The 25,726-nt window shown below is 41.7% G+C and overlaps 1 protein-coding gene across 8 annotated transcripts in view; it reads right to left on the reverse strand.

Annotated features, from left to right (window-relative positions):
* LOC109892906 (cullin-5) overlaps window positions 1–25,726 on the reverse strand; it is a 42,930-nt gene that overhangs the window by 2,036 nt on the left and 15,168 nt on the right. For 3 of the 8 annotated variants that reach the window (XM_020485775.2, XM_020485773.2, XM_031826805.1), the window contains 5 exons: window positions 25,241–25,364; window positions 13,795–13,970; window positions 12,057–12,218; window positions 4,001–4,119; window positions 17–140 (listed from right to left, as the gene is read on the reverse strand). In XM_020485775.2, the coding sequence (XP_020341364.1) occupies window positions 17–140; window positions 4,001–4,119; window positions 12,057–12,218; window positions 13,795–13,970; window positions 25,241–25,364 (705 nt within the window). Of the gene's footprint in view, window positions 1–16; window positions 141–4,000; window positions 4,120–12,008; window positions 12,219–13,794; window positions 13,971–25,231; window positions 25,365–25,726 lie in introns of those variants that run through there. The other 5 variants (XM_020485774.2, XM_020485772.2, XM_031826804.1 and 2 more) reach the window with 3 other exon arrangements.

The following is a 25,726-nucleotide window of genomic DNA, read 5'->3' on the forward strand; positions in this document are numbered from 1 at the left end:
AGCCCTTATACAGTACCTGTGTTCTCAATATCCTGAGCTGGACGATTCCCTCGTTCTCCTCCTCCCTCATTCGCTCTGTGGTGAGCTGAAGCCGGCCAATTAGGTTCATCTTCCCCCTTTTTTGGACCTTGGAGTTTTTTCTGGACACACACACACAACATTTAGAGGTGGTACTAGTGGGTCTTTTTTGTGCCACATACTAAACTCGGCAAAAAAAGAAACGTCCTCTCACTGTCAACTGTTTATTTTCAGCAAACTTTTTAAAAATATTTGTATGAACATAAGAAGGTTCAACTGAGACAAACTGAACAAGTTCCACAGACATGTGACTAACAGAAATGGAATAATGTGTCCCTGAATAAAGGGGGGGGGGAATGAAAAGTAACAGTCAGTATCTGGTGTGGCCACCAGCTGCATTAAGTACTGCAGTGCATCTCCTCCTCATGGACTGCACCAGATTTGCCAGTTCTTGCTGTGAGATGTTACCCCACTCTTGAAAGGCACCTGCAAGTTCCCGGACACATCTGGGGGGGGGGGGGGGGGATGGCCCTAGCCCTCACCCACCGATCCTACAGGTCCTACAGGTCCCAGACGTGGAGGTCCCAGACGTTGAGATCCGGGCTCTTCACTGGCCATGGCAGAACACTGACATTCCTGCCTTGCAGGAAATCATGTACAGAACGAGCAGTATGGCTGGTGGCATTGTCATGCTGGAGGGTCATGTCAGGATGAGCCTGCAGGAAGGGTACCACATGAGGGAGGAGGATGTCTTCCCTGTAACGCACAGCGTTGAGATTGCCTGCAATGACAACAAGCTCAGTACAATGGTGCTGTGACACACCGCCTCAGACCATGACTCTCCACCTCCAAATCGATCCCACTCCAGAGTACAGGCCTCGGTGTAACGCTCATTCCTTCGACGATAAACGCGAATCCGACCATCACCCCATGTGAGACAAAACTGTGACTCGCCAGTGAAGAGCACTTTTTGCCAGTCCTGTCTGGTCCAGCGATGGTGGGTTCGTGCCCATAGGCGACGTTGTTGCCGGTGATGTCTGGTGAGGACCTGCCTTACAACAGGCCTACAAGCCCCCAGTCCAGCCTTTCTCAACCTATTGCGGACAGTCTGAGCACTGATGGAGGGATTGTGTGTTCCTGTTGTAACTCGGGCAGTTGTTGTTGCCATCCTGTACCTGTCCCGCAGGTGTGATGTTCGGATGTACCGATCCTGTGCAGGTGTTGTTACAGGTGGGTCTGCCACTGCGAGGACGATCAGCTGTCCATCCTGTAGCGCTGTCTTAGCCGTCTCACAGTACGGACATCGCAATTTATTGCCCTGGTCACATCTGCAGTCCTCATGCCTCCTTGCAGCATGCCTAAGGCACGTTCACGCAGATGAGCAGGGACCTTGGGCATCTTTCTTTTGGTGTTTTTCCAAGTCAGTAGAAAGGCCTCTTTAGTGTCCTAAGTTTTCATAACTGTGACCTTAGTTGCCTGCCATCTGTAAGCGTCTTAACGACCGTTTTACAGGTGCATGTTCATTAATTGTTTATGCTTCATTGAACAAGCATGGGAAACAGTGTTTAAACCCTTTACAATGAAGATCTGTGAAGTTATTTGGATTTTTACGAATTAAAAGGGACATTCTTTTTTTGCTGAGTTAGATGATACAGGACAACCTCCAAGTCTAGAAATTCAACCTGTAAGATACAGCGCATTCAGGAAGTATTCACACCCCTTGACTTTTCCACATGGTTGAGTAACGGAATTTCTAAATGATTCTAATTAGATTGTGTGTCACTGGCCTACAGATAAAACCCAATAATGTCAAAGTGGAATTATGTACTTAGAAAAATGGTGTTGAATCAATTAGTATTCATATTGTTATGGCAAGCCTAAACTTCAGGAGTAAAAATGTACTTAACAGGTCACATAATAAGTTGCATGGACCCACTGTTTGATTTTTCAATGTCTACTTCATCTCTGTACCACACACATACAATTATCTGTTAAGTCCCTCAGTTGAGCAGTGAATTTCAAACAGATTCAACCACAAAGATCAGGGAGGTTTATCCAATGCCTCGCAAATGTCACCTATTCGTAGATGGGTAAAAATAAAAAAGCAGACATTGAATATCCCTTTGAGCATGGTGAAGTTATTAAATCACACTTTGGATGGTGTATCAAAACACCTAGTCACTAGAATGATACAGGCATCCTTACTAACTCAGCTGCCAGAGAGGAAGGAAACCGCTCAGTGATTTCACCATGACACACACACACCTGTGCTTTATAAAGGGTGGCATAAGAAACACTTAAAAAGGCCTTATAATTTGTTAGATACTACTGCACTGTTGGAGCTAGGAAAACAAGCGTTCCCCTACACCCGCAATAACATATGCTAAATATGTGACCAATAAAATGTGATGAGGCTAATGGTGACTAATGTGTGATATAAAACTGAGGATGGATCAACATTGTAGTTAGTGCACAAGACTAACATAAATCAAGAGTGAAAAGGAAGTCTATAGAAAACAAATATTCCGAAACATGCATCCTGTTTCCAATAAGTCACTGAAGTAAAACTGTAAAGAATATTCATATTTTCAAGCATGGTGGTGGCTGCATCATGTTATGGAAGGCTTATCCTTCCTGTTTGGCCCTGTCCGGGGGTGTCCTCGGATGGGGCCACAGTGTCTCCTGACCCCTCCTGTCTCAGCCTCCAGTATTTATGCTGCAGTAGTTTATGTGTCGGGGGGCTGGGGTCAGTTTGTTATATCTGGAGTACTTCTCCTGTCCTATTCGGTGTCCTGTGTGAATCTAAGTGTGCGTTCTCTAATTCTCTCCTTCTCTCTTTCTTTCTCTCTCTCGGAGGACCTGAGCCCTAGGACCATGCCCCAGGACTACCTGACATGATGACTCCTTGCTGTCCCCAGTCTACCTGGCCATGCTGCTGCTCCAGTTTCAACTTCCACCTGACTGTGCTGCTGCTCTAGTTTCAACTGTTCTGCCTTATTATTATTCGACCATGCTGGTCATTTATGAACATTGAACATCTTGGCCATGTTCTGTTATAATCTCCACCCGGCACAGCCAGAAGAGGACTGGCCACCCCACATAGCCTGGTTCCTCTCTAGGTTTCTTCCTAGGTATTGGCCTTTCTAGGGAGTTTTTCCTAGCCACCGTGCTTCTACACCTGCATTGCTTGCTGTTTGGGGTTTTAGGCTGGGTTTCTGTACAGCACTTTGAGATATCAGCTGATGTACGAAGGGCTATATAAATAAATTTGATTTGATTTGATTTTGATTTGTCATCGGCAAGGACTAAGGAGTTTTTTAGGATTAAAAGAAACGGAATAGAGCTAAGCACAGGCAAAATCCTAGAAGAAAACCTGGTTGTCGGCTTTCCAAAAGACACTCAGACAAATTCACCCTTCAGCAGGACAATAACCTAAACCACAAGGCCAAATCTACACTGGAGTTGCTTACCAAGACAATATTGAATGCTCCTGAGTTTCCTAGTTACAGTTCTAACTTAAAATCGTCTGGAAAGTCTATGGCAAGTATTGAAAATGGCTGTCTAGCAATGATCAACAACCAAATTGACAGAGCTTGAAGCATTTAGAAAAACAAATGTGCAAATATTGTACAATAAAGGTGTGCAAAGCTCTTAGACTTACCCAAAAAGACTCACAGCTGTAGTCGCTGCCAAAGATGATTCTAACAATTGACTCAGGGGTGTGAATACTTATGTAAATGAGATCTGTATTTAATTTGCAGTTAATGTACTGACATTTCTAAAAAATATTTTTAATTTAGCAATTATGGGGTATATTTAATCCATTTTGAATTCAGGATGTAACAACAAAATGTACAATAAGTCAACGGGTATGAATACTTCCTGAAGGCAATGTAAGTAAAGCTAGACCAGAGAGCCAACTCTGTGGCGGTGGAGAGCCCGGTTGCAAACCCCATCTGGTCACACATTAGGGAACACTTACATTAGTGAAAACTCCTGATTGACATAGAAGAGGGTGCCCTCTGCAAAGTCTTTGGGCGAACCCACCACTGGGTCGTAGGACAACACCTGCCGCTTTAGCTTGGGGAACGCTACCAGGGACTGAAGGAAAAGGAGAGAGAGAGGGAGAAGAAAAAGGGAGAAAAAAGGAGAGTGATGGAAGGAAGGAGAGAAGGAGAGACTAGAGTAAACTTAAATGAGTGGATATTTGTTTTGTAGCTGTGAGGAGCAGAGAGATTGAGAGTTAACAGGATCCCGCTTAAAATGAAGTGCACATTTTAAAGGCTTCATCTATGCTTTAAAAAGGATTCATAAATGTGGCATAACTACCGATTTCAAATGTGACAACCCACTGTCAAATATGACAAACCTGTGCTTTATAAAAGGGTGGAATAAGAACCGATTAAAGGCCTTATAAAATCATATCAAATTGAGGCTTCACAAAGCATTTATAACCCTGCCATGTATCTTGGTAGAGCATTGCAATGCCAGGATAGTGGGATCGATTCCCAGGACCACCCATCCGTAGAAATGTATTCACACATTATTATTTGTTACTTTTATTTATTTTTAGGCATTACTCTTAATTGCATTGTTGGTTAGGGGCTTATAAGTAAGCATTTCACTGTAAGGTCTACACCTGTTGTATTCGGCGCATGTGACCAATTTAAAAACAAATAATTGTATTTGTTATTAATGTTGCAAAGGCTTTTGTTTTTCAAGTCATGTTAAAAAAAAATCTGAGGTATATCAGTTTGTTTTCCCTGCTAACACTATCTTTCATTTCCATTTACTATAGCAATTGTGATCGAATCAACACAATATTAGCCACTTTCAATGCAACATACCGAAACAAAGAACTATGTAAGAGATTTTGTTGTAGCCAGAACCCATCAGAGTAGGATTCTATTGCATTGACACGCACTACTCAGTCCGTACTCTATACAGACCAGTGCAGCCTAAACAATCAGAGCTGCAGTAGACCCATATCCAAATAGACCATTGCCATATATGGATATGTGCCATTTACTTTTAACTGGACTGTGTTTACAACATGAGCGGTTGTGAGTAGATGCGCTTGTTTTGAGATAAGCGCAAGAGCTCCATGTAGCCACGTGTGCACATTTTGTTCATGTCCTTTGCTAGTTATTGAGCTACTAGCCCAATTATAGATACTTAGTAGTCAGCAATAGGTAAGTGATTGCTTCCTACAAGAGCACAAAATATGTACATTTTCTAGAAAAGCAAATCAGGTAAAGATAATTTTTTGTGTCTTAAAGGGGCAGTGTTGTATTTTGAGACAAACTTCATTAAGCTAAGTAGCCAATAGGCAGAGGGTAGCATAATTTGTCTGATTCTCTGTAATAAATGGTATGAATAATATTGCATTTTATTTTGTAAAGTGGTTTCTTGCATCAAACACCACAACATTGTCAGTCACCTCCTTGTCTGAAGGACAAGAAGATTAACCTGTTTATGTCAAGCCCTCCATGTTTTATTTTTCCCCCCAAAAGTCTCACGGAATGTAGGCCTACATTAAACACTACACATTGGCTGCAACTGTAGACTGAATGATAGAACAGCTATTTCCATGTGAAAATGTTACGGGATGCATTTATGGTAGGCCTATAATACACTGCTCAAAAAAATAAAGGGAACACTAAAATAACACATCCTAGATCTGAATGAATGAAATATTCTTATTAAATACTTTTTACTTTACATAGTTGAATGTGCGGACAACAAAATCACACAGAAATTATCAATGGAAATCAAATTTATCAACCCATGGAGGTTTGGATTTAAAGTCACCACAGACTGTGGTGGAGGGCTGTGCGGCCCCCCAAACAAATGCCACCCCACACCATGACTGACCCACCGCCAAACCGGTCATGCTGGAGGATGCTTCAGGCAGCAGAACGTTCTCCACGGCGTCTCCAGACTCTGTCACGTGCTCAGTGTGAACCTGCTTTCATCTGTGAAAAGCACAGGGCGCCAGTGGCGAATTTGCCAATCTTGGTGTTCTCTGGCAAATGCCAAACGTCCTGCACGGTGTTGGGCTGTAAGCACAACCCCCACTTGTGGGCGTCGGGCCCTCATACCACCCTCATGGAGTCTGTTTCTGACCGTTTGAGCAGACACATGCACATTTGTGGCCTGCTGGAGGTCATTTTGCAGGGCTCTGGCAGTGCTCCTCCTTGCACAAAAGGAGGAGGTAGCAGTCCTGCTGCTGGGTTGTTGCCCTCCTACGCCTCCTCCACGTCTCCTGGTGTACTGGCCTGTCTCCTGGTAGCGCCTCCATGCTCTGGACACTACACTGACAGACACAGCAAACCTTCTTGCCACACCTCGCATTGATGTGCCATCCTGGATGAGCTGCACTACCTGAGCCACTTATGTGTGTTTTAGACTCCGTCTCATGCTACCACTAGAGTGAAAGCACCGCCAGCATTCAAAAGTGATCAAAACATCACCCAGGAAGCATAGGAACTGAGATGTGGTCTGTGGTCACCACCTGCAGAACCACTCCTTTATTGGGGGTGTCTTGCTAATTGCCTATACTTTCCACCTGTTGTCTATTCCATTTGCACAACAGCATGTGAAATGTATTTTCAATCAGTGTTGCTTCCTAAGTGGACAGTTTGATTTCACAGAAGTGTGATTGACTTGGAGTTACATTGTGTTGTTTAAGTGTTCGGCCGTGCATTATCATGCGGTAATGGCAGCGGATGAATGGCACGACAATGGGCCTCAGGATCTCGTCACTATCTTTGTGCATTCAAATTGCCATTGATAAAATGCAATGGTGTTTGATGTCCATAGCTTATGCCTTCCCATACCATAACCTTACTGCCACCATGGGGCACTCCGTTCACATCAGCAAACCGCTCGCCCACATCGCCATACACGCAGTCTGCCCGGTACAGTTGAAACCAGAATGAATCCGTGAAAAACACATTTCTCCAGCTTGCCAGTGGCCATCCAAGGTGGGAATTTGCCAACTTAAGTCGGTTACAACGCCGAACTGCAGTCAGGTCAAGACCCTGGTGAGGACGACGAGTACGCAGATGAGCTTCCCTGAGACGGTTTGTTACAGTTTGTGCAGAAATTCTTAGTTTGTGCAAAACCACAATTTCGTCAGCTGTCCGGGTGGCTGGTCTCAGACCATCCCGCAGGTGAAGAAGCCGGATGTGGAGGTCCTGGGCTGTTGTAGTTACACGTGGTCTGCGGTTGTGAGGCCAGTTAGACATACTGCCAAATTCTTGAAAACGTGGGAGGTGGCTTATGGTAGAGAAATAAACATGCAATTCTCTGGCAACAGCTCTGGTGGACATTCCTGCAGTCAGCATGCCAATTGCACACTCCCTCAAGACATCTGTGACATTGTGTTGTGTGACAAAACCACACATTTTAGAGTGGCCTTTTATTGTACCCAGCACAAGGTGCACCTGTGTAATGATCATGCGGTTTAATCAGCTTCTTAATATGCTACAACTGTCAGGTGGATGGATTATCTTGACAAAGGACTAATGCTCAATAACAGGGATGTAAACAAATTTGTGCACAACATTTTAGATTAGTAAGCTTTTTGTGCATAGGGAACATTCCTGGAATCTTTTATTTCAGCTCATGAAACCAACCCATTACATGTTGCGTTTATATTTTTGTTCAGTATAGGATGGCCTAACCGCTTTGGTGCAAAGTCAATATTGGACCAAAACACTCTGAAGTGCAGTCATGCACTGCAAAAAAACATAGTAGTTAGTAATTTTTTGCCTACTTTGGTTTTTGTTTGGGGTGTAGTTGCCCTTAATTCAGTGAGCATGCCCTTCCCTGTTTGGTTAGCAGGTTTTCTGTAGTGCAGTAAGCCACGTGATGATTATGTATTCCAAATACAGGGATTCGCATTGTGGCAGCCAATGGAATGTGTGGGGTAAAAGGCCAGCAACGCGCTGTATTATTCAGAGCCCCGTGAAATTACACCATATACACATTCTACAGACCGTACTCAGTATTACATACAATACTTTTACAGCAGCACACAGAATAGTTCTTGCTCTTCACCGGACAGATGTTGCTTTCCGGTTTTGTGATGAAACAAACGTATTTGAATGTATTCCTCCACTGTGTGTATATCACGGTGGTGTATGAATGAATGGGTTATAGAGCAAACCGGCAACCTTCCCGCTAACCATAATTGGCTGAGATAATGAGTGGGCTGGACATGTCGAGATGAGTTTGGATTGGTCTGCCATGTAGCACGCTTCGGTCTATAATATGAGCAGGTCAGTATGTGTAGGTAATCCTTTCTAACGCTGCTTTTTTGAAAGATATAACGTAGTAGAACTGCATAAGTGTTGCTCTTTACTTTTATTTAACTTGGTCAGTCTTATTTACAATGACGGCCTACACCGGCCAAACCCGGACGAAGCTGGGCCAATTGTGTGCAGTCCTATGAGACTCCCAATCACGTCCGGTTGTGATACAGCCTGGATTCGAACCAGGGTGTCTGTAGTGACACCTCAAGCACTGGGATGCAGTGCCTTAGACTGCTGCGCCACTTGGGAGTTTCTGGAGGACCGAGTATTGAAATCAGTGGAATTAGAGTGTATGAGAGCTGGAGAAAATTCTGGCATTTGATTGCAAATATGCAGCCAGAGTTGAAAACAGAACACACAGAAGTCTCCAGATTACATCTTCAAACTAAGGGCAACCATGGCATCTGTGACAGAGAGGGAGAAGTGTTCATCCATGTATAAGGGTAAGAGAGTCTAGCTAGCAAATTTTTTAGATATTAAACATTTCTAATTTTGTCAGAAAGTCAAGTTAAAGTGTACTGTTAGCTAACTAGCTAACATTAGCTGGCTGGCTGGCTGGCTAACATCACGTGTGTGATCTGTGTTGTAATATTATTTGTATCTCAGAGCTATTTGCATTGCTAGTTATCGCCCAATGTTCGCTACCTGCAGATTCAAGCAGGGTAGTAAAGCTATGAGTTGGGATTATGCTTCATTGTTTAGCTAGCTAGGTCTAAACAAGACTCCACTTTGCAATGAACTATTTCAATAGAACACTTATGTCACTGTGATAGACGTAGCTGGTAAATTCGCTCTGGCCATCTACCCCGATTTCAGAGAACTCTAGTCTTAGTGTGCCAGAGTGTAGAATAATTACGAACTCTCAAAACCCGCTGAATATGGCCGGTGTCAGTAAACGTTCGCAAAAAAAAACAAAAGCAACATTACATTTTTTTTGCCAGCAGCACAGTTGCAGTTACCATCGCTTTGGATAACATACAGCCTAACCAGCTCTGCTAGGGTGAGTAAAATGGTCAGACTGGTTCTCTCATTTGTCTGGTAGCTAGCCAATGTTAGCCAGTTAGCTTGGGTGTTTGACTGCTGTTAGGTCAGAACGCTCGGATCAACTCTACTCCTCGGCCAGAGCGTCCAGTGTGCACTCTGAACGCTCAGAGCGAAGCACTCTGAATTTACGAACGGACAGTCTGACAACGCCCAGAGCACACTATGGCACTCCAAACTATATTCAAAGCCAGTATAAGCCAGCCTTTAGTGTTGAAATATTAGATTATTTAGTACATAGCCTCACATGTGAATTCTTAAAGAGATGGGCAGGGCTAAAGATTAAGAGGGTGTGAACGATGTTGAATGGTTGTAGACAAAGAAGAGCTCTCCAGTAGGCATCAAAACATTCAAGGGCCATTTTCTCAAAAAAGTGAGGTTTACAAGTTAATCAACTTTCAAAGCAAAATGACTTTCCCATTGTTCCTCAACTGCACTATATAAAATACAATTTTATATAGTCTCTACTTTTATCCAATGTATGAAACACCATTTCAAATTTTGCAACATAAGACCGAATCAAGCCGGTCAGTAAACATATGTACTCCATATACAGTGATTCGCACTGGGGGTATTTGTGTGACCTTGGAACATGTTTTAAAACCCAAATTTAATGCAAATGTCACTTAAAGATGAACAAATATGAATCATTGGTCATTTTTAGACAATTATTTTTCATATATCATGAATAAATACAGGTTGACACTTTACTATTACGTGGGGGACATTTATTTTCGAAATTCTTAGAAATTCCGTGACCCAGAATAACTTTTTTAGTGTTGTTGACGAGATGCTGATCATGCGATGATCAGTGCCCACTTGTGGTGCCACTGGACAGTGAAAATCATAACCTTTATTTATTGTCATTTGTAGTAGTTGAGTTAGCTACTGTACAGTATGCAATCTAACGGTCATTATTTTAAATAAATAGCAGGCTCGGCGAATTAAAAATCCTCTTAGATCCAGCCACATCTCCGTCGCATTAGATTTTTAAGTGAAAGTGGAATATAAAAATACAAAATCGGATGGAGTTTCCCCTCCGCATTTAAAGTTTGTGTTGCAGCACAGTCTTATCCAGATGGTGTGACAAAGGCATTTCCTAACAGACCTGCTAACTTTGTTTGTAGTTATGTTTAAGGTTGGAACCAACATGCAGTATCTCCAGCAGGCAGAGGCGCAATAATTACTGTCTGCCAGCTCAGGGACAAGCTACACTATTCACAGCCCTGTGTAATGTTGAATGTGATTGCATTGCTGGACTTTTCGAAACTTAATGTATTTGTAGCTTTTTTTTTTTATGTACAAATAGGAAAAGTATGGCTTACATATGTCTTTAATGTTTTAGCTGTTAGGGATGTAAACTCAAATTATCACTAAGCCTTTATGTATGTGTTATGAATGACCAAAGGTACCTCACTTCAAACAAAGTATTGCAGGATACTACATAAAATGTTATGCTGAGTTATGAAGGTTTTCATGATCCACAGGTTACTGTAAGTATTTAAATGGGTTAATAGACCTGCAAAGCTTGCGTTTGTGTCAGAACCAAAATGTTTGAGTAATCTGACCTGAGACTAACTACTGCACCAGGTATTCCTCTTCTGTTCCCATGCTGGAGACGGGGCTTGATGACAACCTGATATGAATTGTAGCAACATTTTGCGGCTGATCTTTCAGCAAGGGAGCGGGTGAATGTGTCAAAGACATGGCTGGGCCCAATACCGCACGGTATGGCTCATTTAGGTTGTGTGCACTGAGGAACATCTAACTTCGTTCCAGAAGAAAGTCATGTTCAAGTTCTTTAGGTTGTGGGCTTTCGTCACGGTATGGCTCGTTTAGGTTGTGTGTACTGAGGAACATCTAACTTAGTTCCAGAAGAAAGCCACGTTCAAGTTCTTTAGGTTGTGGGCTTTCATCACGGTAAGTGTTTCTTGGTGTAATGTCATCCCCAGGCTATTGCACACAGCACATATAAGCCTGGGATATCAACCATTCAAAGTTGGCCTTAGTGCGAGTGACCTGGGTAAAGTATGTCATTTTTTGACTGTGTTGTGACAGTCAAAATTATGGCTAAACCCTCCACATTTCCATAATTTGTATTTTAAACCTAACCAATAATGAAGACCCAAGTTCGATGTGTTGGTCCACCAGACCTCTGCACTTTAGAGCATATGCCATCCATCAGCACAATATGCCCCCTCTTTATAAAGCACATTTATATCATATTTGACATATTGGGTTATGTCACATGGGTGATTATGTAAGTTATGCCACATTTATGAAGCATGCCATACAGTTATAGCTTTGTAACACATATAGTGCTTATGAAGACTTCATAAGCTGAACGTCATTTAAAGCGGAACCGATAAGGTCAAACCATCACAGCTAGACGTCAATCAAAAAACATTTTAGAAAGTACTAATGGTTTTGGTCACATGGAAACTGCAGGGAGGTTTCAGTGTTTGTAGCATATCAAATCAATTAAAAAAATGGTTTTCCTGAAATCCCGGATGGAAAACACCCGGAATAGAGCAAGGATATGCCACCAATCCAGAAACCATCCTACTTGGATTTCGGGAAAACATGGTCATTTTGAAAATGTTACAGCAATCTTGCAACCCTAGTCCTTACGATAGATAACCCTTTGACATCCATCTACCCTTTGACACCGTGCATTACCCAGAGGGTGCGTCGGAGCTCGGCATCAGGCAGCTCCGTGGCCAGCTTAAGGTTTTCAAAGCTGATCCTCTCCCGAGGCCTCTGGTTCCAGGCAAACAGCACAGCCAGTTGGAATGTGGTCACCTCCAGGTCGTACTGGCCCACCTCATTCTTAAATGTGATCTGGATAGAATTACATAGGATCTCTATTAGAGGTCGACCAACTAGGATTTTTCAACGCCGATACCGATTATTGGAGGACCAAAAAAAAGTTGATACTGATTAATCGGGCGATGTTTTTTTAATATATATGACAATTACAACAATACTGAATGAACACTTATTTTAGCTTAATATAATACATCAATAAAATCAATTTAGTCTCTAATAAATAATGAAACATGTTCAATTTGGTTTATATAATGCAAAACCAAAGTGTTGGAGAAGAAAGTAAAAGTGCAATATTTGCCATGTAAAAAAGCTAACGTTTAAGTTCCTTTTAACATTAGTCTTCAATATTCCCAGGTAAGAAGTTTTAGGTTGTAGTTATTATAGGACTATTTCTCTCTATACCATTTGTATTTCATATACCTTTGATTATTGGATGTTCTTATAAGCACTACAGTATTGCCAGCCTAATCTCGGGAGTTGATTGGCTTGAAGTCATAAACAGCACAATGCTTGAAGCACAGCGAAGAGCTGCTGGCAAACGCAGGAAAGTGCTGTTTGAATGAATGCTTACGAGCCTGCTGCTGCCTACCACCGCTCAGTCAGTCAGACTGCTCTATCAAATCATAGACTTAATTGTAATATAATAACACACAGAAATACAAGCCGTAATTAATATGGTCAAAATTGGAAACTAGCATTTTGAAAACAAAACGTTTATTCTTTCAGTGAAATACAGAACCGTTCAGTATTTTATCTAGCGGGTGGCATCCCTAAGTCTAAATATTGCACAAGCATCAATGTTATGTCATAATTATGTACAATTCTGGCAAATCCATTATAGTCTTTGTTAGGAAGAAATGGTCTTCACAAAGCTCGCAACGAGCCAGGCAACCCAAACTGCTGCATATTTCCTGACTCTGCTTGCACAGAACGCAAGAGAAGTGACACAATTTCCCTCGTTAAAAGAAATTCATGTTAGCAGGCAATATTAAATATGCAGGTTTAAAAATATATACTTGTGTATTGATTTTAAGAAAGGCATTGATGTTTATGGTTAGGTACACATTGGTGCAACGACAGTGCTTTATTTGCGAATGCGCTTGTTAAATCATCACCCGTTTGGCGAAGTAGGCTGTGATTCGATGATAAATTAACAGGCACCGCATCGAATATATGCAATGCAGGACAAGCTAGATAAACTAGTAATATCAACCATGTGTAGTTAACTAGTGATTATGTTAAGATTGATTGTTTTTTATAAGATAAGTTTAATGCTAGCTAGCAACTTACCTTGGCTCCTGGCTGCACTCACGTAAAAGGTAGTCAGCCTGCCACGCAGTCTCCTCGTGGAGTGCAATGTAATCGGCCATAATCGGTGTCCAAAAATGCCAGTTACCGATTGTTATGAAAACTTGAAAATCAGCCCTAATTTTAAAAAAAATCTGCCATTCCGATTAAATGGTCGACCTCTAATCTCTATGGTCTGGACAGAGAGGAGGCTGGAGGGGTGAAGGTGCAAGAGGCTGACCCACCCCCTAGGCACTCCTGTGTTTGTGTGTGTGTGTGGGGGGTGGTGCTTTATACTCACAATGCCATTGGACATGAGGTGATGCCAGTGCAGTTTCCTGCCACTGTGGTTCTTCTTGTAAAAGTCCTCTACCTCGGGGATCAGGTCCTCCAGCTCGGTGGGCAGTGACACAAACACCTTCTCGGAGCTCCGCGACCACGCCCCCGCATTCAGGATCTTGATGTTGACAGAGTCCGCTGCACAAGAGGGCGAAGGGGATTACATTTCACACACACACACACTAGTATAACTACTAATTCATTGTTTTATACAATATATTTGCCACATTTGATCAGTTTCTAGAACGAAAGATTCCCTGATCAAGATATGTCATTTTTCGATACGTTGATGAAAAGCCCATGTCCATTCCAGTGTTCTATTTAATTATATAATATACACACTTTCAAGTACTTGAGCTGTGCTTTTTTTGGGGTACTGGTAGTAGAGCCAGTGGAATAGTGCAAACTCCAAGCAAAATTCCCAAAACATTAAGGACTGTATCAATAGTAGTTTAATTGCTTTTCACTAGGTCTCATCCAGCCTCATACATCACACATTATACCCCCAAAATGTACAGGTACACAGGTTTGATTCCTGCCTGAACCAGAAATACAAGACCTTCCCACCTCAGTAGATGGATGGTCTGACATTCTTCTGTAGAATTCTGATACAGAGCAGAATTCATGGTTCCTTCTATTAAGGCAAGTCGTCCAGGTCCTGAGGTAGCAAAGCATCCCAAAACCATCATCATCCTTGACCGTTGGTATGAGGTTCTTACTGTGGAATGCAGTGTTTGGTCTTCGCCAGGCATAATGGGACCCATGTCATCCAAAAAGTAGACTCAAATTAGCCAAAAAGCACCTGGATGATCATCAAGATTCTTGGAAGAATGTTCTATAGACAGATAAGTCAAAAGTATAACTTTCTGGAGGACATGAATTTTGCTCTGTATCAGAGAATTCTAAAGGACAATGTCAGGCCATCGGTCTGTGAGCTATAGCTGAAGTGAAGCATGCAGCAAGAATGATCCAAAATACACAATCAAGTCTACATGAAAATTGATAAAAAGCATGGCCTTGTCAAAGTCCAAACCTAATCTCAATTGAGATGTGGCAGGACTTGAAACGAGCAGTTAATGCTTGAAAAATGAAAAATGTTGCCGAGTTACAACAGTTCTGCATGGAAGAGGGGGCCAAATTCCTACACAGCAACATGAGTGTTCAACAACTACAGGAAATGTTTGGTTGGAGTCATTGCACCTAAAAGTAGCACAACCAGTTAGAGTGTAAGGGGGCAGGTACTTTTGAATGTGAAATTTGTGTGATTCTGAGATATGGGATAAGCTGGAAGATTGATATTTGGATAATAAGAGGATGTAGCACAAACGCATAATAGGTTACTAGAGATAAAGTAACATAATATTGAGTATAATGGGTTATTATGATCATGAGAAGCATGAATAGAAACTCCTACAACCTGCACCCCCAAACGTAGACATACTAAGTGGAGTAAAAAGTATTCTGTTCAGTGGTCCTTTGAACATGATTTTCTGTTAACTAAACTTAAGGCTACAATTTATTGTGCTCCCGATGGAGTTTAGACATCCCAAATGACGGTCTAAACTAATTAGTGTACGCAAAATGGAGACGGCATGTTTCCCTGTTATCTCAGATGCCAGACTTATTATGGACGGAGCACGACTCGGGACTAAAACAGTGCCAATCCAGTTAATACATAATGATCCCTCCAAAGCTTTGCGTATGAATCTTAAAATAGACATTTAATAAATATTGGAGCAGAAAGTGAATATCCAGAGATATTTATTACCAGAGTAACTTCTGTAAAAAGGTATACTAAAAAGAAAATTGCCTTCCAATATGGAGAAAGTCATTTGTTTTGCTTTAAACCTTGCAGTAGAGGGAAAAGCAGAAGATTGATCCGTGTGTATTAGGAGCAGTGATTGAAAATTTGTTTTTTCAGCTTTAAAGAGAAGGATTTTATTGAAGGAAACAGATTATGGAGATTAGTGAAAGTAACAAGTGAATGGTAATTGGCTTTCAGATAGCAATCCAATAATAGCAATCCAATAATGCAATATTTTAGTAATTTGAAAGAGTAAGAGAAGAATTGAGCATTGGGACTGATGTTAGATTAGAGGCTGCTCACTCTTCCAAGGCCTGGTCCACTGCTCTCGTGTTTAAGTCATCTGTTGTTTGGATTAGAGATAACCTTCCTGTGGAACAATAGATAGCCGCCAGTACACACTGAACTCGAACAGGCTGTGAGACACACGCAGTGGGGAAATTTGGGACAGTTCGTACAGAATTGTATGTCAAAAAGAGCACAATTACGAGAGTTGTTTACTTTAGAAGGTGCCCAATTCATCCATACAGGACACCATATCATCAGATGTGTCTAAAGTATAATTCTGTACACGCATGGGTTTGAGACTTCCTGCCCAAGATGCAGTAAACTCGATTAAGAATTTTTAGGACTGATTAAAATGGAGCATAGTGAAAAGTATGTTTATTTTCTTTCTTCCAAGACCAATGGAATGTGCGCTACAAGTTTTTTTCTTCTTCATGTTTATCAATGATTCTGTAGCTCTCCCTTTGAAAGGCTTCCTGAGGCAGGTGCCTAACTCGAACCCGGAACAGCTGTTAACCTCTTGGGCAGGGGGCAGTATTTTCACCTCCGGATGAAAAGCGTGCCCAAATTAAACTGCCTGCTACTCAAGCCCATAAACTAGGATATGCATATAATTAGTAATAGATTTTTTTATTTTTATTCTAAAGTTCCCAAAACTGTTTAAAAAATGTCTGAGTATAACAGAACTGATATGGAAGGCGAAAATCCAACCAGGAAGTACTATTATTTTGAAAGGCTGTTTTTCCATTGAAAGCCTAATCCACCATTCAAAGACTTAGGACCCAGTTCACAATCTCTATGGCTTCTTCTACATGTGGCCAGTCTTTAGGCATTGTTTCAGGCTTTTACGCTGAAAAATGAGGGAGATACAGCACTTTCAATCAGTGGCCAGTGGAAATGTCCAGACATCAGCCATGCACCTGATCGGGAACGTGCCTTTCTTGTTTCTCCTTTCCTATTGACGAAGCTTTTGGTCCGGTTGAAATAGTATTGATATTTATGACAAACAACCAGAGGATTGATTTTAAACATCGTTTGGCATGTTTCTACTAACTTTTATTGTACTTTTAAAAAACTTTTCATCTGGACTTAGTGCCCATGCATTTGGATTACTGGACAAAACGCGAAAAAAAAAGGGGGTTTTTGGTCATAAAGAGGAATATTATCAAACAAAACAAAAATGTATCGTCTAAGATGGAGACCTGGGAGTGGCACCAGATGAAGATCAAAGGTAAGTGATTCATTTTAATGCTATTTCTGACTTTTGTTTTGGAAAATGGCTGTATGGGTTTGTGGCTAGGCGTCGACCTAACAATCACAAAGTGTGCTTTCGCCGTAAAGCCTTTTTGAAATCTGACACAGCAGTTGCATTAAGGAGAAGTTTCTTTATTCATATGTTTACACTTGTATCTTTTATCAAATGTTTATGAGTATTTCTGTTATTTGATGTGGCTCAGCACTTTCACCGGATGTTTGTTTGAGACCGTGCATTTCTGAACATAACGCGCCAATGTAAACAGATTTTTGGATATAAATATTAACTTTATCGAACAAAACACACATGTATTGTGTAACATGAAAGCCTATGATTGCCATCTGATGAAGATCAAAGGTTAGTGATTAATTTAAAATCACTATGACTTTTGTGAGCACTCTACTTGGCTGGAAAATGGCTATATGGTTTATTGTGACTTGGCGCTGACATAATCCCATGGTGTGCTTTCACAGTAAAGCCTTTTTGAAATCGGACACTGTGGTTGGATTTACAAGACGTTTATCTTTTAAAATGGTGTATAATACTTGTATGTTTGAGGAATTTTAATTATGGGATTTCTGTTGTTTTGAATTTGACGCCCTGCAACTTCACTGGCTGTTGTCGAGGTGGGACGCTACCGTCCCACTTGTACCAGAGAGGTTAAGCGACCTCCCAAATTAAGCAAGGCATTTACCCTACAATTTTTGCCACCGAATGGGGCAACAAAAAGTAGTCAGTCTGCCACCAATTGTGCAAGTTCACCCACTTAAAAAGATGAGAGAGGCCTGTAATTTTCATCATAGGTACACTTCAACTATGACAGACAAAATGAGAAACAAAATCCAGAAAAACACATTGTAGGATTTTTAATGAATTTATTTGGTCACCTACAAACAAGCAAGGTTTCTGGCTCTCACAGACCTGTAACAACTTCTTTAAGATGCGTCTCTGTCCTCCACTCTTTACCTGTATTAATTCCACCTGTTTGAACTTGTTATCAGTATAAAAGACACCTGTCCACAACCTCAAACAGTCACACTCCAAACTCCACTATGGGCAAGACCAAAGAGCTGTCAAAGGACACCAGAAACAAAATTGTAGACCTGCAACAGGCTGGGAAGACTGAATCTGCAATAGGTAAGCAGCTTGGTTTGAAGAAATCAACTGTGGGAGCAATTATTAGGAAATGGAAGACATACAAGACCACTGATAATCTCCCTCGATCTGGGGCTCCACGCAAGATCTCACCCCGTGGGGTCAAAATGATCACAAGAACGGTGAGCAAAAATCCCAGAACCACACGGGGGGACCTAGTGAATGACCTGCAGAGAGCTGGGACCAAAGTAACAAAGCCTACCATCAGTAACCCACTACGCCGCCAGGGACTCAAATCCTGCAGTGCCAGACGTGTCCCCCTGCTTAAGCCAGTACATGTCCAGGCCCGTCTGAAGTTTGCTAGAGAGCATTTGGATGATCCAGAAGATTGGGAGAATGTCATATGGTCAGATGAAACCAAAATTTAACATTTTGGTAAAACTCAACTCATCGTGTTTGGAGGACAAAGAATGCTGAGTTGCATCCAAAGAACACCATACCTACTGTGAAGCATGGGGGTGGAAACATCATGCTTTGGGGCTGTTTTTCTGCAAAGGGACCAGGACGACTGATCCGTGTAAAGGAAAGAATGAATGGGGCCATGTATCGTGAGATTGAGTGAAAGCCTCCTTCCATCAGCAAGGGCATTGAAGATGAAACGTGGCTGGGTCTTTCAGCATGACAATGATCCCAAACACACCGCCCGGGCAACGAAGGAGTGGCTTCGTAAGAAGCATTTCAAGGTCCTGGAGTGGCCTAGCCAGTCTCCAGATCTCAACCCCAAGACTTACAGAAAACATTTGACCTCTGTCATTGCCAAAAAGGGTATATAAAAGTATTGAGAAACTTTTGTTATTGACCAAATACTTATTTTCCACCATAATTTGCAAATTCATTAAAAATCCTACAATGTGAATTTCTGGATTTTTTTTCCTTCACATTTTGTCTGTCATAGTTGAAGTGTACCTATGATGAAAATTACAGGCCTCTCATCTTTTTAAGTGGGAGAACTTGCACAATTGGTGGCTGACAATACTTTTTTGCCCCACTGTACATGCCAGCACCCACACAGAACCCACCTATTAATGAATATTTGTTAGTGGTTAATACTCTGATTTAGAAGTGTGGGGTCTTTTTATTTGGTTTTTCATGGGTTGGAAAGGATGTTGTCCACAATTGAACATTTCTATTGTCAGAGTTTTGGTTGCACACATGTAATTTCTATTGATTCAAATAAATGTTCTGAAAAACCCAAGGTAAACCTGATAAGACAAAATGTTTGAAATGTCTAAAAATAATGGTTGAGGTACAGGAAAACAAACTCACTTAATAGGGCTGACTGACCTCTGTTCTGACCTCAGTCTTCCTGGTGAGGCCTGATCACCTTCACGAGGAAAACAGGAGACATTTTTTTATGGGCTATGTAAAAACAAATAATTTAGAAGTTCATCAATAGTCCTATCCGAGTCGGACCACGAGAAGGACAGAGAGCTGACTAGTCTATTTTACCATTATCTTATGGGATTCATCAAGAGATAAATCAAAAATAATCTGATTTGGTACTTTAATTTAACAGGCAGCAGTTCTTTTTGGATGCATGAATCACGATGCGAGTCAAGTGTCCAAAAGGGGGAATTACCAGTCCCCTGGGGCCCTTCGGTAAATATGCAAATTGATTTTTCTTCACATGCTTGCCTGTAAAAGAGAAAAAGAGATGTTGGTAATGGATGACATTTACTTCAAATGCATTGAAGTTTTCCCCACGTCGAGGGATGTGTATTGCGGTTGATTTTTCTTTCTTCATTTTTGTCCTACTTCAATAACAAATCTCTCCATTTCTCCATAAGGCTTAGCCCTCTGACTCCCTGACCTGTAATGCCGCAGTGAGATCACCAAGATGATAGGGAAGTATAAGACAACAAAAAATGTTGGGGGGGGGGTTCAACTGTGTGTTGTCATTCTAAACTAAACGGTTGTTCTGGTTTGTCCTCTCTCAAGGTTATGGTGAAGGTGACCACAGATGGGATCTAGATGCATGGAAGATAATTAGGCTGAGAACAGTGTGAACCTCAACATCCCCTTTAACCGGCTGAGTCCAAGCCAGCAACCTGTACACAGCAGCCGAAGCTATCAACTGCCTTCTTCTCATGCTTTTTCTCTCAGGAGTGCGACATGGGTCCATGTGGAGTGAGCATGGAGAGAGATCCAGTCCAAACTACACTTATGCTGCTGGTGTACTAGTCGGAAAATGGACAAAGACCATGACTGTAAAGGACAGTGGCGTTTATCAGGTGAGAGACATTATCAAGGGGCATCCACTTTGAACATGTGCCATTAAAAGGAATGAGATCCATGAAGAGGGGTGGTCAACCATGCCCGTAATTGATTTAGACTTGTCCAAAATTGTCAGGTTGATTGTGGAGGTCTGCACACTGCAAAATGTATAGTAATTTATCTCAATGCATTTTTAGCCTAATCAGTCATTACAAGTGATGAGAAAAGTGAGGATCTTAAATGAAAAAGTGATCGAACCTACATGAAGCACTGTCGTTATAAATGTGTTTTTCATAATATATCAATAATTATGGATTTAGAAAAAGGCAAGGCCCCTAGAGACAGAGCTGTGCCCTAACAAAAAAAAACAAGAGACAGGATTGTAGCTTGGGCTAACCTCGCCCCAATCTCATTCTTATCAAGGTTGGTGTGAAACTGTTATAACAAGTGTTCTCTCGCTTCCCTGTGAAATTGTATTAACTTGCTGTAAGGGGGTCTGTGCCTCTGGCTGATGAGATTAACAGCTATCATGTTTTCTGTTCCTCCAGAGGATGGTGAAACCGATGGCAACTCTGGATGAGCCCCCATTTCCCACTGTAGATAGGGACGATGAGTAATGATTGAAGGTTCTCTTAACAAGTTGAGGGTAAGGTCATCTAAACCTTTAACCTGTTTACCTTATGTGGAACACTGCGCTGATGAGCAAGCACCAATCTTTTGAAGATCGTAGCATAATTATGATAAACAAAAAAAGGTAAATGCAACCCGAATGTGGTAAGAAAAATTTAAACAATGGTTAACATTGAGAGATTTATTCACCTCAATCTACAGATCCGCTGTGCACGCATGCACATTTTTGATACTCACTCCTACTTTATTAATGGAACCTTTCCTATGATTATAGTATTACCATACTAACTGGATTGTAGAACCCAGAATGAAGGGTTTGAAATGTCTTTTTTTCCCCTTACTTTAGAGTGTAAAATATTTTGATATAGAAGCTCAAATCTAAATGCTTACATTAAAATGTAATGGTTATCACACACGAGAAGAGGATGGAATGTAATGGAACAGTTTGTTTGCGCTTTTCTTATAACACATTTCTGTGTTCTATTCATGTGCTGTTCTATAATTTGTTTTTTTGTTTTCATGCAAGTGGCTGACTGTACAAATCCTCACTATCAGTAGCTGCAATTTGGCAGTACGCACAGACCTTGTTTTGAGAACAAACGAAAGATCTCAGTTTCAAGGTCTCAGCTTAGAGAGAAGAAGCCTCGTGAGATAGTGGTCTGTCACATGTTATGAAACAGTATTGGTCTGTCACATGGATGAAGAAAACAGTAATAATGAATGAATTACGCAAATATAACTACTTGTCTGTGTATTGCCGTATACAATACAACTGCACTGCCCAGGCAGAGCTCTTGATTGACATGTGCACTACGGTGTATTGAGTTGGAACCTCTCCAACATGCTGAGAAACTATGATTTATTTAATATTGACTTTCAGTGTCCCTGTGTAAGAATTCACACAACATATTCAATATGCCTCGTCAATGGTGAACCGACTGTCACATCATTAGCAGACTACTGTTGACATTCAGCTACAGTGCTTTCAGAAAGTATTCAGACCCCACATTTTGTTATGTCACATCCCAATTCCAAAAAGGATTCAATTGTTTTTCCTTAATCTACACACAATACTCCATAATGACCAAGGGAAAACAGGTTTAAAGAATATTTTGCAAATGTATAAAAAATGATCTGAAATACTTTTACATAAGTATTCAGACCCTTTGTTATGACTCAATTGAGCTCCTGTTCCCATTGATCCTTGAGATGTTTCTCCAACTTGATTGGAGTCCACATGTGGTAAATTCAATTGATTGGAAATTATTTGGAAAAAAGCACACTTGTCTATCAAAAGTTCCCCACAGTTGACAGTGAATGTCAGACAAAAACCAAGCCATGATGTCAAAGGAATTGGCCATCGAGCTCCGAGACAGGATTATGTCGAGGCACAGATCTGTGCAGCAAAAAAGTGTGCAGCATTGAAGGTCCCCAAGAACAGCGGCCTCCATCATTCTTAAATGGAAGAAGTTTGGAACCACCAAGAATCTTTCAAGAGCTGGCCGCCACGGCCAAACTGAGCAATCGGGAGAGAAGGGCCTTGGTCAGGGAGGTGACCAAGAACCTGATGGTCACTGACAGAGCTCCTCTGTGGAGATGGGAGAACATACCATAAGGACGACCATCGATGCAGCACTCCACCAAATCAGGCCTTTATGGTCGAGTGGCCAGATGGAAGGCATTCTTCAGTAAAAAGCACAACAGCCCACTTGGAGTTTGCCAAAAGGCACTTATAGACTCAGACCAAGAGAAACAAGATCTTCTGGTCTGATGAAACCAAGACTGAACTCTTTGGCCTGAATGCAGACGTGACGCTTGGCAGGTAACCTGAAACCATCCCTATGGTGAAGCATGGCTGTGGCAGCATAATGCTGTGGGGATGTTTTTCAGTGGCAGGGACTGGGAGACTAGTCAGGATCGAGGGAAAGATGAACAGAGCAAAGCCCAAAGTGATCCTTGATGAAGTCCTGAGTGCTCTGGAGCAGGTTCAGTCTGGGGCGACGGTTCACTTTCCTACAGGACAACGACCCTAAGCACACAGCCAACACAACACAGGAGTAGCTTCAGGACAAGTCTTTGAATGTCCTCGAGTGGCCCTTCCAGAGCCCGGACTTGAACCCGATTGAACATCTCTGGAGAGACCTGAAAATAGCAAACCCACTGATGACGCTGGACCAATTGTGCGCCGCTTCATGGGTCTCCCAGTGAAAACAGCCTGGGATCGAACCCGGGGCTGTAGTGATGTCTCAAGCACTGCGATGCAGTGCCACTTTGAAGACCCTGTTAGAAATAACCTTAGGCAGCGAATACAGCTGTGAGTCTTTCTGGGCAAGAGCTTTCCACATCTGGATTGTGCAACATTTGCCCATTGTTATTTTCAAAATTCTTCAAGCTCTATCAAATTGATTGTAGCCATAGATTTAAGTCAAAACTAACTCGGCCACTCAGGAACATTCACCGTCTTCTTGCGTTTTAGATGATTGCCCTGCTGAAACGTGAATTAATCTCCCAGTGTCACGTGGAACAAGAACTGAACCAGGCTTTCCTCTAGGATTTTGCCTGTACTTAGCTCCATTCCGTTTAGTGCTGACCCTGAAAAACTCCCATCCTTAACAATTACAATCCTACCCATAACATTATGCAGCCACCACTATGCTTGAAAATATGGAGTGGTACTCCGTAATGTGTTGTATTTGCCCCAAACACAGCAGTTTGTATTCACATTTTTGCAGTATTACTTTAATCCTTGTTGCAAAAAGGATACTTTTAATTTTATTTTTTTATTCTGTACAAGCTCTATCAATTAGGTTAGTATTGTGGAGTAACTACAATGTCGATCCAGTGTCAGTTTTTTCACCACCACAGCCATTTAACACTAACTGGTTGAATTTTTTATATTTTTTATTTTTTTAACTCCCCATTTGCCTCATGGGGAAATCCCTGAGCACTTTCCTTCGTATCTGGCAACGGAGTTAGGAAGGACGCCTGTATCATTCTAGTGACTGGATGTATTGATACACCATCCAAAGTGTAATTAGTAACTTCTCCATGCTCAAAGGAATATTCAATGTCAGATTTTTTACCCATCTACCAAATGGTGCCCTTCTTTGCGAGGTATTGGAAAATCTCCCTTGTCTTTGTGGTTGAATCTGTGGGCTTGCCATAACAAAAGAGGTTTAATACTTACTGACATGACATGCCCACTTTTTCATTACATTTGTAAAAGTTTCTAAAAACCTAATTCCATTTTGACATTATGGGGGTAGTGGGTGTAGGACAGTGACAAAAACACTAAATTGAATCCATTTTAAATTCAGGCTGCAACAACAAAATGTGGAAAAGTCAAGGGGTGTGAATACTTTCTGGAGGCACTGTACAATTTTAGAAAATGTATTTGGCAAACAGTTCATTTTCCCTACCTTTTTCCCCTAACATCAGTGGTATCAGCGGACGAAGGGGAGTGGTGGGGTGAAATAATTACGCTGATTCGGTTGCAAAAATCTTCTAAAAATGGTAGCAAATGGAATGGGGGGGGAACCTACCTGAATTTGACCAAGAGAAACCCTTATTTTACTCAGTTTGCTTCTGTTCATTATGGTAAAAGGTTTCCGTAATAAATAAGCTCCTGCCATGCAGCTAGATGGAGGAAAATAGTACGAGGGCCGGAGTGGGGAGCTAAGGATTGTCTCCTCTCCTAAGTCGTCTGATTGGTTCAGCTCCAAATTCAGACGGTTGAGTCAAACACAATGTGCCAAATAGAAACCTATTTGAGTATTTTAAAAGGGTAGTTTTCGTACCATCTTACTTTGACCTCAAATTGCGTGCATGGTACGCAACATGTGTGCAGATTGGCAATACGAAAACGTATGCAAGGGATCATCAGAAAACTTGGGGGGGGGGGGGCAATTAAACCACCCGCGGGCCAAAATTGGTACACGGGGCGCGCCAATTGGGGAACCCTGATGTAAGCACTCAATGTTATAAGTCGGTTTGGATAAAAAGCATTTGCTAAATGGCATAATAATTATAGATCTTATATTAGTTACATACAGCTACCTGGTTTACCTGATAGGGCCAGCTTGTTGTGTTTGTGACACTCTTTGAAGTTCTGGTTGAGGTCCTCGGACACCTTGATGTCCTGGAACATCCGAGCCAGCTTATTCACGTAGTCAGCGGGCATGCCTACCTCCTGCAATCAAGGGTAGGGGACATTGGCGACGTGGTATAATTTTAAGTACGTGAGGTGGAACAAATGCACAAATAGGCAGCATGTGCAAACACACAGTATCTCCCTTCTCATAAGACACCGGCACATATGCAAGTACCCGTCTAGGGCTGTGGTAGGCTATGCCATATGGATGTGCGCTACACTCATTTAGCAGACAAGATTTGCTTAGAATTCCGTGGCATTATAGTATGAAGAATACAATTGAACATAGCTGAATAAAATAGGACATTTTCTCCCCAAAATTTGTGAGGGAGTGCGCACATGCGGCTATTCAGTGTTGAGCGGTTAACAAAGAAACAGGTCCTCCTATATGCTTAATTTAG

The sequence above is a fragment of the Oncorhynchus kisutch genome, linkage group LG6, assembly GCF_002021735.2.
Source record: "Oncorhynchus kisutch isolate 150728-3 linkage group LG6, Okis_V2, whole genome shotgun sequence".
Lineage (NCBI taxonomy): Eukaryota > Metazoa > Chordata > Actinopteri > Salmoniformes > Salmonidae > Oncorhynchus > Oncorhynchus kisutch.